Source organism: Rattus rattus, chromosome 6 (assembly GCF_011064425.1).
Source record: "Rattus rattus isolate New Zealand chromosome 6, Rrattus_CSIRO_v1, whole genome shotgun sequence".
Lineage (NCBI taxonomy): Eukaryota > Metazoa > Chordata > Mammalia > Rodentia > Muridae > Rattus > Rattus rattus.
This window is the reverse complement of record NC_046159.1, coordinates 83,515,486-83,531,733: the sequence shown is the minus strand read 5'-3', so window position 1 is coordinate 83,531,733 and position 16,248 is coordinate 83,515,486. Positions and strand designations below refer to the sequence as shown.

At 41.3% G+C, this 16,248-nt stretch overlaps 1 protein-coding gene across 1 annotated transcript in view; it reads right to left on the bottom strand.

Moving 5' to 3' along the window:
- The window catches only part of Lancl2 (LanC like 2), a 50,315-nt gene extending 34,930 nt beyond the window's left edge, over positions 1–15,385 (bottom strand). The window contains exons 1-2 of the mRNA XM_032906420.1: positions 14,577–15,385; positions 77–194 (exon numbers count right to left, since the gene is read on the bottom strand). Of these exons, the coding sequence (XP_032762311.1) occupies positions 77–194; positions 14,577–14,780 (322 nt within the window). The 5' untranslated portion in view covers positions 14,781–15,385. The remainder of the gene's footprint in view (positions 1–76; positions 195–14,576) is intronic.
- Positions 15,386–16,248: the final 863 nt, after the last annotated feature.

The window sequence follows — 16,248 nt, the reverse complement described above, 5'->3', positions numbered from 1 at the left end:
TAAAATAGGAGAGAATGTCAAAGTCTCAGCTTATACACCACAGTACAGAAATGGAACATAGAGGTTACTACCCCACCTGTCCAACCAGTGTATGCAGAGCAATCATGGGGATCAGCTGTCTTCAGCCCTTCTTCCATTTGCTGCAGAAGATCTTTAATTTTGGTCTGGATACGCTTTATCAAGTTAGGAACAATCTAAAAATCAAAGGAAAAAGTGAATTAAACTGAACTAGAAGAGAACATCGTGAAAGCTACACTGGACACAAGAAAGAGTGACCTTATTTGGCATATCTTAGGTAATGAGAGCCTATTCTGGTTCTTTGAGGTTAATGTTTTAATGAAACAATGCTTTATGTGGATTATAACTCTTAAATATTATCACAAAGAATAATTTGCAGAAATCAAGTATAGGAAACAAAAAAAAGCAAAGAAATAATAGATGATTTGACTACAAACATTTTTAGTCTTTATAAAGAACCTAAGAGAGATAGGGTGATAGTTAATTTAGAATGTCAACTTGACTAGATTTAGAATCATCTAAGAAAGTTGCCGATGAGTATGTCTGTGAAGACAGTTCTAAGTAGGTTTAACTGAAAGGAAACCTACCCTAAATCTGGGTGGCAGTCACCCATTAACTAGACTCCATGACTAAGGGAAAGGAGGAGTCAAATGAGTGCTGGCATTCCTAGTAACACTTGCCTTTAATTCTGGCACTTGAGAGGTAGAGACACAATGATAAAGAGTTCAATGCCAGCTTTAGCTTCAGAGTAAGTTCAAGGTTATTATAGGCTTTGCCGGGCCCTGCCACAAACTAAAAGCAAACAACAAACAAAGGATTCCTACTGTTCCATCTGTCCTCACACCATCCCCTTTTGGTCAGAGACTATACACCCATACACCTTCAAGATCCTCTTAGCCCAAAATCCCGTGGGAGAGAGAGCCGAGCACCTGAGTACAGGCAATCCTGAGACTGCAGGGCAGGACAGACTGTCACTTCTGCCCACCTTTGCCCACACCCCTGGCCCAAGAGGAAACTGCACAGTGCCTCTGGACACAGGAATATAGGAGCTGCAGGAACCTGCAGTCCAGATCTGCGCCCTGAACTGAACTGAACCTGTCAAACAACTCCCTGTGCCCAAATCCCCTGGGGGTAGAGAGTTGGACCCTCAGAAAAGCGGACACTCCTGAGAAATCAGAGGAAACTACAACCTGCCCGCATTCCCGACCCAAGAGGAAAACACCTAATCCCATCTGTGCACCCTACGCACAGGGACCCAGAAGTAGTCAGGGGCAAGACACTTCCAGTCCCTGCCCTGGCTGAGAGCTGAAAGCCAGCCTCCAGGAGCAATTGCACGCCTGAGAGCAGAACACTCTGTTCCCAGAACCCACTGAAAGAAAACAAGAAAACAGGTCTACAGGAGTGTTGACACACAGGCCTACAGGAAGGTCAAGCCACTGTCAGAAACAGGCAGACAAGCTAACACCAGAGACAACCTGAAGGTGAGAGGCAAGCGCAGGAACCCAAGCAACAGAAACCAAGACTACTTGGCATCATCAGAGCCCAGTTCTCCTACCAAAGCAAATACTGGATATCCAAACACACTGGAAAAGAAAGATTTAGATTTAAAATTGTATTTTATCATGATGACGGAGGACTTCAAGAAGGTCATAAATAACGCCCTTAAGGAAATACAGGACAACACAAGTAAACAAGTAGAAGCCCTTAAAGAGGAAACACAAAAATCCCTTAAAGAACTACTGGAAAAAACAACCAAACAGGTGAAGGAATTGAACAAAACCATCCAGGAGTTAACAATGGAAATAGAAACAATAAAGAAAGCACAAAGGGAGACAAACCTGGAGATAGAAAACCTAGGGAAGAGATCAAGAGTCATAGATGTGAGCATCACCAACAGAATACAAGAGATAGAAGAGAGAGTCTCAGGAGCAGAAGACACCATAGAAAACATTGACACAACCGTCAAAGATAATGGAAAATGGAAAAAGTTCCTAGCCCAAAACATCCAGGAAATCCAGGACACAATGAGAAGATCAAACCTAAAGATAATAGGTATAGAAGAGAATGAAGACTCCCAACTTAAAGGGCCAGTAAATATCTTCAACAAAATTATAGAAGAAAACTTCCCTAACCTAAATGGAATACTATTCGGCTATTAAAAAAAATAAAAAACAAAGACATCCAGGCAAATGGATGGAACTTGAAAATATTATCCTGAGTGAGGTAACCCATACCCAAAAGGACATGTATGGTATGTACTCAATGATAAGCGGATAATAGCCAAAAAGTTCAGAATACCCATGATCTATCCCATAGACCCAAAGAGGTTAAACAAGAATAAGTCCCCAATGAGGATGCTTAAATCGCACATAGAAAGGGGGAATAGAACAGGCATGGGAGGCACAGGGAGAGAGGGATCTGCGTGGGAGAGGAGAGGGTAAAGGAAATAGGGTGGCAGGATCAGACATGGGAAAAGACGAGAGAGTCCCAGAGGGCCAGGAGGATGAACGGAAATATGCAGCTGCCAAGGATGGAAAGTTGGGGGATTCTCTAGGAAGTCCTAGAGACTCAGAGTGAAAGAGGCTCCCGGGAGTCAATGCAGGTGATATAAGCCGAAACGCCCAATAGTGAGGATCCAAAATTGGGCCTGTCTTTAAAAAATGCAGGGACGAAGATGGAGCACAGGCTGAAGGAATGTCTGACCAGTGACTGGCCCATTCTGTGATCCATCCCATGGAGAAGGAACCAATCCCTCACACCATTACTAATGCTGCCTTGTGCTGGCAGACAAGAACCTTCCATAATAGCTGTCTGAGAGGTTCTACCCAGCAGCTGACTGAGACAGATGCAGATACCCACAGCCAAACATTGGACTGAGGTTGGGTACCCCTATGAAAGAGTTAGGGGAAGGATTGAAGGAGCTGAAGGGAATGGCAATCCCATAGGAAGGCCAACAGTGTCAACTAACCTGGACCCCTAGCAGCTTCCAGAGACTGACCCACCAATCAAAGAGCATACACAGGCTAGTCTGAGCCCTCTGGCACATAGGTGGCAGAGGACTATGTCTGGCCTCAGTGGGAGAAGATGTGCCTAATCCTGCAAAGAATTGATGCACCAGATGGGGGGATATGAGAGACATTGCCCTCTCAGAGGCAAAGGGGAGAGGAAGGGGAGGAAGACTTCTGCAAGAAGGAGGAAGGCAGCATTTGAGGCATAAATAAATAAATAAATAAATAAATAAATAAATAAATAAATAAATAAATAAGCAAGCAAGCAAGCAAGCAAGCAAGCAAATGGGTAGATTACCAAGCAGAAAGTTCTAATAGGGTGAAACACAAATGACTTAGAAGAGCTTAAAGAAATGTGCAACATCCTTAGTCACAAGGAAAATAATAATCAAAATCATGTTGGGATTCTATATTACCCCAGTCAAAACATCCAAAATCAATAAAGAAATGATAGCGCATGCCAGCAAGAATGCAAGGAAAATGCTATATGTATTCAAAACAATGCTAAGCAAAGAAGAATAACTCTGGAGGGATTACCATTCCAAATATCAAGATACAGTACAGAGCCATAGTATGTAAGCCATAGTAAGAACAGTGTGATATTGCAGAAAAACAATGTAGACTAGTAGATAAAAACAGTACATATGTCCATATAACCTCAGCCGTCTGATATTTGACAAAGATGATAAAAACATACAATGGAGAAAAGATAGCATCTTCAAAACTGCTTCTGAGAAAACTGGATGTCCACATGTACAAGAATGAAATGAAACCAGTATCTATCACCTTGCATAAACCTAACTCTAACTGGATCAAAGGCCTCCCTGTGAAACCTAGGGAAAACAAACACCATAGGCATTGTTTTACAAAATATAGGTTTAGGAAAGGACTTTCTGAATAGGACTCCATTTGCCTAGGAATTAAGGCAAAGAATTGACAAGTGAAACAGCACATAACTAAACAGTGAAGGAAACAACCAATCAAGTGAAAAGGAAACTCACAGTGGGTGAGGTCTGTGTCAGCTACACATCTGACAGAAGAGTAATATCCAAAATGTACAAAGAACCCTTACAACAAAGAGTCCAAAAATTGACTCAACTGAAGAATGGACTATAGATCTGAACAGAGTTCTCAAATGAATAAATAAAAATGGCTAAGTAATAACTTTGAGATATTGTCTTACCCTAGTCAGTATGGTTAACATCAACAAAACCACCTGTGGCAAATGTCAGAGAGTTTGTGGGAAAATAGGAATCCTCAGTCACTGCTAATGGGATTGCAAACTAAAGCAGCCACTATGGAAATCGGAGTAGGAAAATCTCAGAAAGCTAAAAGTAAATCTTCCATTGACCCAGTTATGCCACTCCTTGGCAGATGCCCCAAGAGTCATCAGCCTACTCCACAGTACTATTTGCTCAGCCATGGTCATTGCCACTACATTCTCAATAGCTTGGGAAGAAAAACAACATGGCCTTAAACTGAGTGACAGAGTAATAAAATGGTCTATATGCACAACGAAGTCAGCTATAAATAAAAATGACAAAATAAAATCTGCAGATAAATGAATGGAACTAGAAAATACTACACTGAGTGAGCTAACTCAGACCTGCACGGATAAACATTGTATGTTCTATCCCATCTTTGATTCCTAGTTCCAAATATTTAGATATAAATATTGTCTAAGTTGGGGTTTTTATTAATGTGATAAAACACTGGGACAATTGGCAACTTGGAGAGGAAAGGGTTTATTCTGTTTACACTTCCACGTTAGACTCCATCACAGAAGGAGGTCAGGGCAGGAACTCAGGCAGGGCAGGAACTCAGGCAGGGCAGGAACCTATGGGCAAGAACTGATGCAGAGATGATGAAGTGCTTCTTACTGGCTTGCTCCTCATGTCTTGATCATTTTTATAGTCCTATGACTATACTCGGGAATGGCAACATGCACATGGGCTGAGCCCTCCCACATCAATCAGTATGAAAATGTAAAGTGTATACTACACACAGAAGTACAGGCAAATCTTACGGAAGAATTTTCTCAATTAATAATCCTCTTCCCAAATGACCCTAGCTTGTGCCAAGCTGACATACAACTAGGCAACACGAGTATATAGTCTGGAGTAAAGACAGAAACTGGAATTTTTTTAAGTACCATGAAGTGGCATAGAAGGAGCAGTATAGAGGGGAACCATAGGATACAGTGATATGAAAGGGAATTGGGAGGTGAGAAGATAATTGAGAAGGAGGTCAATACAAAAGAAGAGGATGAATGGGAAACAACACTACAAATGTTTTAAAAAGCTACCAGGAATCAAACTATTTTTATTTACCTATAATTACATATAATACATATAAGTGTATGCATATGTATATACATAAACATATGTACTTTTAATGAAGGCATGCCACTTGGGCTTCCAGCTTGACTTCTTCCGCTCTACCTTCTAAAGCACACACAGCTCCTCTTATAGGTTCAGGCTGACTCCAGAGCACAGCTGCTATCTTTAACAGTCATCAGATCATACTAGCACCTCCAACATGCTTGGGGTTCCACTGCCACTGAGGCTTTATCAATAGCCTCTCCTAAGCTCTCTTCAGGACTCTGACCCTGCTTAATGGTGCCAAACCTCCACATTTCCCCATGACCCCCTTATTCCTGAGGCTCTCATGCCACCTAAACCAGTACCGCCTGGGAGACTCTTACACATTACCAAGTTCGGTTACTAGCAAGAAAGCAGCCTTGGACCCTTGCTCATTGTTTCTATGTGCTACCCCTGAAAGAATAATTCCAGATGTCATCACAATTATGCTGGTTCTTTTCATACTCAGCTAATCAGCATCAACTAACCACCCCAGTGAAGGGTTCACTTCAGTGGTTCTAATCTTTTGTTAATCATAATTGATTCTTCAGCCCCGGATGAACAGAAACCATTGGTTCTTAGTACAACAAATAGCACATGAGGAGACTTAATCGTCTTTGAAGAACTGCCAGAGTCTCTGAGACCTCCCCAGCCAGGCCTCCATCATCTGCATTTCTCACACCATTATCTTCCTGGTTCCCAAAACAGCAGCTCATCAAGCTCTGAACGCTTTCAGTCCAAAGACCAAAAGGCTTCTACAATCCTCCCCAAAACAACAGGGCCAGGTCTGTCACAGCGATACCTCATGAACCGGGTACCAATATCTGTATTAGTTTAGTTTCCATTGCTGTGGTAAACACACACTGTGACCAACAACGTTGGAAACACTCCATCATGAAGTGAAGTCAGGGCATGGAATCAAGACAAGAATCTGAAAGTAGTAACTGAAGAAGGCACAGATAAACAACGCTCACTGGCTTGCCCTCCAAGGTTCTCTTAGCTTGCTTCAGACCAGACCCTCCTACATTAGTCATTAATCAAGATGAGGTGCCCAGAGACTTGTCTATAGCACTCTGATAGAAGTGTCTTCTCAATGGGGTGTTCTGTCTTCCCAGATGACCTTAGCTCATGCCAAATTGACAAACAACAGCACACAATACTAAGAACTGATCAATACTTATCAAAAGCCTTGGGAACAGAGAATCATGGATTGGTCTTAACTTGGGTACTGAAAATTGGCATTGGCAATTTTATAAGCTTTTAATCATCAAACATATATCATACTCCTATCAAACCTTGAAGAACTTACTTGAACTCTGTGTGCCTTGGTTTTAATTTTTTAATTTGCCTTCATTGTTTACCTTTCATTTTAAAGTAAAATATTTTATTCTATGAAATCCCATCACTATCTAATCTTTCTTTTTAATCTTTTTTGTTCAAAGTATAAACTTATCCTTACATTCTTCTCAATATTTCTCTATCTCATCTGTTTATTTCTGCGTTATTCTATTTTTCTGAATAAGATATGAATCCAAATTTCATACATGGTATAAGTGGTAAGTTAATATTACATTTATACATATTATTAAAATATTGCATTTCTTCTAAACCTCTTTGTGGATGGGATTTCTTTTTTGCAATTCCTTTTTGTTTTTTAAACTGAAAGTAGTTTTTTTTTTTTTTCATGGAATATATTCTGTTTATGGTTCACCTCCCCAACGACTCCTCCCAGATACTCCCAACCTCTCCAGCCACTCAAATGTTCCTTTTTCTCACCAGAAAACAAAAAACAATCAGGCTTTTCTGCAAAAAAAAGAAAAAAAAAAGAATAAGACAGAATAAAAACAAACATGAATAGAACAAAACAAACAAGGAACAGAAAAACAAAAGAGCCAAAGAAAAAGCACTAGAAATACATAAAGACAGAAATCCCCTAAAAACACAAAATCGAAGACCATAATATAATGAGCAAAATAATAAGCAAAAGACATGTAGAGTGAGAAGGGGGGGGGAGTCCAAAGCATTATGGGAAAAAACAAATAAACAAATAAAAGCAAAAACCTCTGAAAATGAGTTTATTTTGTATTGACCATCTACTGCTGGGCACAGGGCCTGGCCGTAACAGTGGTACATCCTATGAGACTCACAGAAAATTAACTTTTCACTTGTGAGTAGGTATCAATTACAGACAGCTTCTGGGACAGGGAGGGGGCAGTGTCCACTTCTTTCAGGACCTCATACAGACCAATCCTGCACGGGCCCTGTGCATGCTGCCACTGCCTCTGTGAGTTCGCATGTGAATCAGTCCTGCTGTACTGAAAGTCTTGTTTCCTTGGTGTCCTCCATCCCCTTGGGCTCTTACACTTTTTTTTGCCTCTTCGTCTGCAGTTTCCTGAGCTCTAAGGGAAGAAATGGATGGAGACATCCCATTTAGGACCAGGTACTCTAAAATCTCTTATTCTTTGCATACTTTCTAGCTGTGAGTCTTTATCCCCATCTTCTGTAGGAGGACGCTTCTCTGGTGGTGGCTTTGATGACACTGATCTATAAATATGGCACAGTGTTGTTAAGGATCACTTTGTTGCTAGATTCCTTTAGCAGAATTATAGTATTAAGTTTCCCCTTAGGTCCATGCCCTATCTAGTCTTAGATTCTTAGCCACCTGAGCAGATTTGGATATGGGTTCCACCTCATAGAGTGGGTCTTAAATCTATTCACAGAGTGGTTGGTTACTTCCACAGACTTTGTGCCACTATTGCACTAAAGCCACTTGCAGGTAGATCACTATTGCAGATCAAAGAGTTTGTGTTTACTTTCCTCCTTTGGTAGTGTGCAAAGTACTTTCTAGTACCGTGGACACTAGTCCATAGGGGGAAGGCTCTAGATAGGCATTCGAGATGGGCTGGAATTAAATAAGTTGTGTAGGTATTATCTTCAGCAATAGGGCATCAGTTTGTGAAGAGCAAGCAAGAGTCTTAGCAATAGCCTGGATCATTGGAGGGTTTCTTTGGGCCCCTTTGGGCAATGACTCAACTGCATATAACAAATTCAGGAATGGGAGACTTCATTTGGTGACAAGAGATGTCCAGTTCGGGTTCCACCCCCCCCATGTTATATGGTGATTTTATTTAGATTGCCTATGTATATATTTTAGGAAGTCTCCACTATATAGATTCACTCAAGTGGGCCTTAATTTCAGCTGTCTCTCCCCCATATTACCTCCCTCACAACTCTCATCCCTCCTCCCCAATACTAATCCTGTTTCACTTTCCCCCGACCCCATTCATCCATAACCATGTTTTCTATTTCCCCTGCCTAATGTGATCAAATCATCCGGACCCTTATTCTATACATAACTTCTGCGGTTACAGGGATTATAGCCTGTTTATCAAAGACTTAAGAGCTAATCTCCACATATAAGTGAACACATACTATATTTGACTTTTATGGTATGAATTACTCAGAGTATTTTTCCTAGCTCAAGCCATTTATCCTCAAATTTCATGATTCCATTTTTTTAACAGCCAACTGATACTCCATTGTATAAGTACCACATTTCTTTATCCACTCAATCTGTTTACGGACATCTAGGTTGTTTCCAGTTTCTGAGTAGAGCAGCAATGAACATAGTTGAGCAAGAGTCTCTGTAGTGGGAAATAGAGTCCTTTAGGTATGTGCCCCAGACTGGTGTACCTGGATCTCCAGGTAGATCTATTCTCAGCTTCCTGAGGAGCTGACACACTGATTCCATGCTGGGTGCTGGGTGCACAAGTTGTCACTCCTAACAGTGACAGACAGTGTTCCTGACTCTCCTTCCTCGCCATCGTGAGCTGTCCTTTGTTTTGTTGTGCTTGGAAATTCTGACCGGAGTAAGATGGAATCTCAAAGTAGTTTTGATTTACATTCCCTGACGACTAAAGATGTCGAACATTTATCTGAGTGTTACTCTCCCATCTGTGTTTCCTGTTTTGAGAATACGGTTTGGATCTGTACTCATTTTTAATGGGGTTATTGTTTTCTCTTTGTCCAATTTATTGAAATAGATTTTTCATGCATGTATTTCATAATATATTCTGATTGGTACACCCCCACTCCTCTTAGTTCCTTTCCATTTCCCCTCCTACTTGTATCCAGATCCTTTCTATTTCTCACTAGAAAACAAAGATCTAAGGAATAATAATGAAATACAATAAGATAAAATGAAAACAAACAAATCAGAGAAGGGCAAAATGACCATCTAAGAAAAAGGACCAAAGAAAAAGATTAGAAATACATAGAGATGCAAACACACACACATACATGCACATGCACACAGATACACACACAGAGACACACGCACAGGCACTAAAAGAAAAAGAGAAACATTGTTAAGTGAAGCCACTAGCTAATAGCCTGCTTGCCAGCCACTATGGAAGGAGGCAAGAAGCTTGTCTTTATCTTAGTAAGCTTTAAAAATGACTGCATCTTCATGACAAACCCTGAGTCAGAACCACACAGTTCACTACAATGTTGTGAGGATCTGGATTCCTCGCCCTCAGACACTGTGTGAGATAAGTGTTTAAAGGTTGCTAATTTAGGGTAATTTATTATCCAGCCTGAGATAGCTACTATCCAAAGCCTTGTCCTTATGTGTTCTCTCAGTTCTATCAGTACAGGTTGTTCCTCATCTCTGCTATTGCTCTATTCTCTAGAGTTCTCTTAACTACTTAGGAGACATTTTTCATTACGCCAATCTCATTATAGTTAATAACAATTCCTAACATTAATTTTCCTCTATGAAATTTGGTACAGAATTTCTCCTCGGATTGGATCCTCACAAAATACCAAGTAAAACCGATGCTGCTAGTTAAAAAGAGATATACACTTCAACTCTGAACTATATAAACATGAGCAATCCAAGATACAGTGCTGTTAGGATAAGGATTTGTTACATAGAGAACCTACCGCTACATTGGATAACCGCTTTCATTCTACTTGGCCCCATCCCTTTCTCCTTTTACTGTCTCATTTTCATGGACAACCCAATTTCCATTTCACCTTTTCTTTAGGTCATAATCCCTACATTGGTATGCTACTGCTTCATTCCTGTTCTGTTGCTGTGAAGAGATGTCCTGATGGAGACTACTTATAGAAGCATTTAACTGGGGGGTTGCTTACAGTTTCAGACAGGCAGTCCATTTTCCTTTGTGGAAGACAGCATGGCAGGCAGGCATGGTGCTAGAGCAGTACCTAAGATTATACCCTAATCCATAAGCAGGAGGCAGAGAAAGAGTGAGACTGGGCATGGTCTGGACTTTTGAAACTTCAAAGCCCATACCAGTGATATACCTCCTCCAACACGGTCACACCTTCTCATCCTTCCTAAACAGTCCACCATCTGGGAAGCAAACATTCAAATATATGAGCCTGTAGGGGCCATTTTTATTCAAACTATGACAGATGCTAAACAATTTACCATTTAACTGTTTAGAGATATTGCAAGACTTGTTGTTTATTTGTGAGTTTTAAAGTAAATTTAATATATTTTTGATATGAAAATCGCATTTACCCAGAGAGAAAAGATAAAAAGAAAACTACCCAGTCTCAGTACTCTAAATTGGACTAAGGCTTATTTACATGAAAGTCACCTGCTCTCCATATCAATGCAGTATTCACATTCTCATGGATACCGTTACTCCACCAACCAGAGGTCATGTACTTCACTTTGTAGTGTAGTACTAAATTTTGCCATAGGCTTTAGTTGTAAAACAAATTTCAACACTAAGTCATAAATAAAAACACACAAGAAAGAGAAAATCACAGACTCAACTCTCTGATGAACATAGATGTGAAAATTCTCAATATAATATTTGGGAAAAGGAAAGTATATTCACCATGGTCAAGGTGGCTTCATTGCAGAGATAAACAGTTGGCTCCTCATACATAAATAAATGTAATTTGTCATATGAAGATGGAAATCAAGATATCATCTAGCCTTTAACAAAATCCAACGCCTTCTCATGACAAAAATCATGGAAAGCCTAAGGAATTCAGAGTATAACTCATCATAGGAAAGTTATATATAATAAACTTACATCTAATGTCAAACTAAATGACAAGAACTCAAAACAATCCCACAAAAATCATGAATAATACAAAGATTTTCATGTTCTACATTTCTTTTCGGAGTGCTTGAATTCTTAGCTATGGCAATAGACAAAGTAGCAATAAGAAAAGTCAAAAGTATCTCTGTTAGCAGATGATCAATCCTATGCACAATTGATCCTAGAGACTCCACAAAAAACCCTCTTGAGAACTGCTAAGAACTTCCCGCAATACAGCAAAACTTAACACACAAAACCCAGTAGTTTTTCTATAGAACAATGACATACATACTGAAAAGAAAACCAGGGAATTAAACCAATTCATAACACACACACACACACACACACACACACACACACACACACACACACACACACACACGGGCATGCACACACACAAAATAATCTAAAGACACTGAAGACTTTAAGACCCTAAGAAAGCTGAAGAAGATACTAGAAAATAGGAATAGCTGCTATGCATATGGATTAGCAACATAATTATTGTGAAAATAACCATTCTATCAAAATAATCTACAGATTCACTGCAAATCCTCATCAAATTTCAAGCAACAAGCAACACTTTACGGAAATAAAACATATAATGCCAAAATTCATACTGAAACTTGACACAGCCAGCCAAACCAATCTTAAACAAAAAGAGGCCTACTGTAGGAAACACCATACCTGACTTCAAAACATCATGCTGCTGCAACAAAAACAGACGTGGAGGCCAATGGAATAAAATAATGAACTTAGGTATGATCCATGCTACTACAGCTCCATGATTTGTTGACAAAAACTCCAAAGTCCTCACTGGAAAAAAACAGGGCTTCTGATCTAAATGGTGCTGTGTAAGAAGCAGATGAAGTCTTGAGTGAATGTGTATTGTTGACATGAACACAGCCATGTCATGGACCCCCTTGACTCAGACCATGTGAATTACCCAGCCTTCCCTGAGTCTGGATCAGGAAAACAGCAAAGCCTTAACTGTTCCAAGTAAAGATGTTGACAGCTCGCAAAGCATCAAACACATCTTCCTACCTGAACAATAACTACAGCATGAGATTGCTCCCTTGCAGAGATTCCCTGTGAAGCCTAGCCGACCTACCTCCTCACCTCAGATTTATATAATAAATGCACTGGGTTTGGGCTGCTGAGAACAGCTCACCAGACACCAGCTTTTCTGTAAGTGTGTGTGCTATTTCTTCATTCCCCTCCTTTGCCCCAGCAGGTCAATCCCAAGGCAGTGAAGGTCATGGTAGTGCTGGAAATACCAGATCTCACAAAAGAACAAAACTATATCTTTGTATGTCACCTAGCACAAAACTCAAATCCAGTGTCCAGATGGAGGACCTCAACATAAGACTTGATACTCTCAAACTACTAGAGAAAAATGGGGAGTATACGTCAATGTGCAGGCATAGGTAAGCACTTTTCAAGCAGGACTTCAGTAGCATAAGCAATACGAGCAACGGTCAACAGATGAGATGGATCTCAAAATAGGAGAAAGTCTTTTTTCCAACTACACATTCAACAAAAGAGTAGTGTCTAGTGTCTAAAATATACAAAGACCTAAAAGTCAAATCAAATAAAAAAAATAATAACCCACACTGAGCATCAAGTAAACAAATAAAAATTTTAAAAAAAGGAGGGTGGGGGGCTTGCAGGACTGGAGCAACAGTTCAACAATTAAGAACATTTACGAATCTTCCAGAGGATCTAGGTTTGGCTCCTAGCCCCACACAGTTGCTCCTAACTGTCCACAACTACACTGGAGAGGATCCAGCACACTCTTTCTGACCTCCTCAAGGACTAGGTATGCATGTGGCACACATACATGCAGGAAAAACACCTCCATAAAATTATTTTTTAAGTTGCAACTTAAAGGAACTACAAATAGTAAACATTTTCCAAAATGTTCAACCTCCTCAGGGATGAGTGGTATGCAAATGGAAATTGCCTTAAAATTCCATCCTACCCCAGTCTGAATGGCCACTATCAAGAATACAAATAAGAAATGCTAGCAGGGGTGTGGGGTGAGGGGAATCCTTTTACACTATTGTTGAGAGTGTAATCTGGTGGGGCCGATTTGGAAATCAATCCAGAGGGTCCTCAAAAGTTAGAAGTAAAAACACCTTATGCACTGAGCATGATGGATAGCTTTAATCCCAGCACTCAAGAGATAAAGGGAAGCAGGTATCTGTAAGTTTCGGGCCAGCTAGGGGATGCATACATAGTGGTACTCTTGTTTCAAAAATAAATAATACTCTAAGATCCAGCTATCACACTCTTGGGCACACATCCAAAGGTTTCATATCACTACAAGTGGCATGTGAGGGGTTGGCCAAAAAACAAACAAAAAAGTCCTAGTTGATAATGCCAATGTGACCATGAGCTCAGAATTGCTATAATTATACTTATTTGAGCTGGATGTGCACAGGACAGGCCCTCCCAAAAGTCAGTCACAGATGGGGAGGGGTTCACGGGACTCTAATTCTTAATGTCAAACTCTTAACTACAGATTGGTTCTGGAAGAGGGGTAGCCATTGTCTTCAATTGTGTACGCTACTGAACCCACCAGTAGGGACCAAAGGATGGTTCGGAGACGGTCTTGGTAAAGCCCAGGAAGACAAAACAAACAGACAAACAAAGACACAAATGAGGTGGGGGGCAATTCATAGGGGAAGCGGTTGTACAGAAGAGGGAAGGGGATGAAAGACAGTGGGGTGGAAGCAACCAGAATACATGTATGAAGTTGTTAAAGAACAAAAAAAAAAAAAAAAAAAAAAAAAAAAAACAGGCTGTGACTTTAGCGTTTCTCCAAGTAAGTGCATGCCCACTAGCAGATGTGAAAAAAATCTACCTAACAGCAAATTCTCATTTTACTCCCAAGAACGATCAAAGTTCTCCATCAGACTGTTTCAGGTATCAACAGAGGGAATGCATAACCAAACCACCTTTTCCCCGCCGCTTGGGCAGGACCTAGACTGGGCGGGACGCGCGCCGATGACGTCAGCGCACCCCAGGGCGTGACCGCTGGACGCTACCATTGGCGCAGGTGGCCTCACCCTCCCAACCGCTGGTCCTGGCCCTGGCAACCAACTCACCTTCCCGTTGGGGAGGAAAGGGAGGCCCGGGTCTTCTGTGGTGGGAAAAGGGCAAACACGGCCTGTTTCCTCCGCAGTTCCAGAGGCGAACCCCGTGGCGGAGGCAGCGACCTCATAGTCTAGGAAGGGATTAGGAAACGACCGCTCCTCCATCTCCGCCTCTCCTAGGTGGAACTTGAGTCTCTTTGACATGGTCTCGCCCATGTCCGCGCGCTTCCCCTGCCTGAAAGCTCAGGGCACGGCGCGCAGGCAGGGACAAACCTCCTGGAAGGCGTTTAGACCGGGGCTACGCGGCGAAGCCTTCCTGGTGATCCGTGGCTTGCACATCTGGATGCAGCTAGCGCGAAAAAAGCCGAACCTCCAGCCTCCGCCAGTCACGCCCTCCCAGCAGCGGCTCTCAGCCTGCCGCCAGGCCCGCCAACCACAAAGTCTCCCAGTTATCCTCGCCTCTCTCGTGGCCGTGTCCTTCCGAGAGATTCTAGAGAAAACCGCACGCCTAGAAAGCCCACATTCCGGTAGGGAAAGCCAGTAAAGATGGGTTCATTCAAAGTGTGAACGGTTCGCAGACCAGGGAAAGGCGCATCTTCAGACGCTCCATCACCAAACTGACTGCATCTCACCAGCCCAGCCTTGTTGCCCGTCCGTGTCCTCGGCCCTGGTCGTGCGCCAACCACAGGAACAGTAACTGCTTTGTTTGATTAAAAATACCTGTTCTAAAGAAAAGAATTTCAAAACGGCCTAAAACAGTGAAAAGATAGCCTCCCGAGGGAGGGGGGATACAGTCCCTCCCATTCATCACCACTGGGAGGGGGGTTGCTTGGAGGAGGAGCCACAGGCCTTTGTTTTGTTTTCTTAATGTTTTATTTTCATTCTTATTGTTTTCAGTAAGTACACCTCTTTAATTGTGAGAAATAATATAGAAGAATGATTGTTAATCATCTAAATATTTTATAGACCAGAGAACCCCATGATCACGAGATTAACATAATTGGCCAGCAGAATAACATGGATGGCAAAGAGGACACAAGCAAATAGATCTTTGTATTTTTATAATCACTATATATAAATTTACAGCCTTTATTGGTTCTGTGGGGATTTTTTTTTTTGCATTATTTACTTAGAACCAAATCTGTGTGATGATTTAAAAGGAAATATTGTATTGCGGTTCTTTCATTTAATAAACATTGTTACATAGTGACAAAATGTTTGTGCCCTCTGGGGATACCAGGTTAGTAAGGCAAGAAAATCAAGAAACAGAAAACAACCTGATGTATGTGATTTCCGGAGTCCAGGCAAGGTACATATTAGTCTAATGCCAAAAGTGACATAATGGAACACTATCAAACAGCTAGGATTATGTCATTCCTGCTTTTGGCCTCCGAATGGAATAAAGTGGAGAAGGTTTAGATTTTCATCCCCTCCCTTATCATATGTGCAACCCCCAGCCTCCAGTAAATGATCATGAAAGTGTAGATCAGAATTAGAAAAGTCAGACTCTATCTCCTGGAACCCCTAACTAGCTAGGCTCCGCCACCAGCCTTCATATTCAATTAAGAGACAACAGTGAAAAGCAGAAAAAGATTTGTTGAATGTACAAGGGAGAGGGACAAAGAACCAGTGACAAACACAAACATAGTTTCTCCGGGTCTCACACACACATACACACACGCCT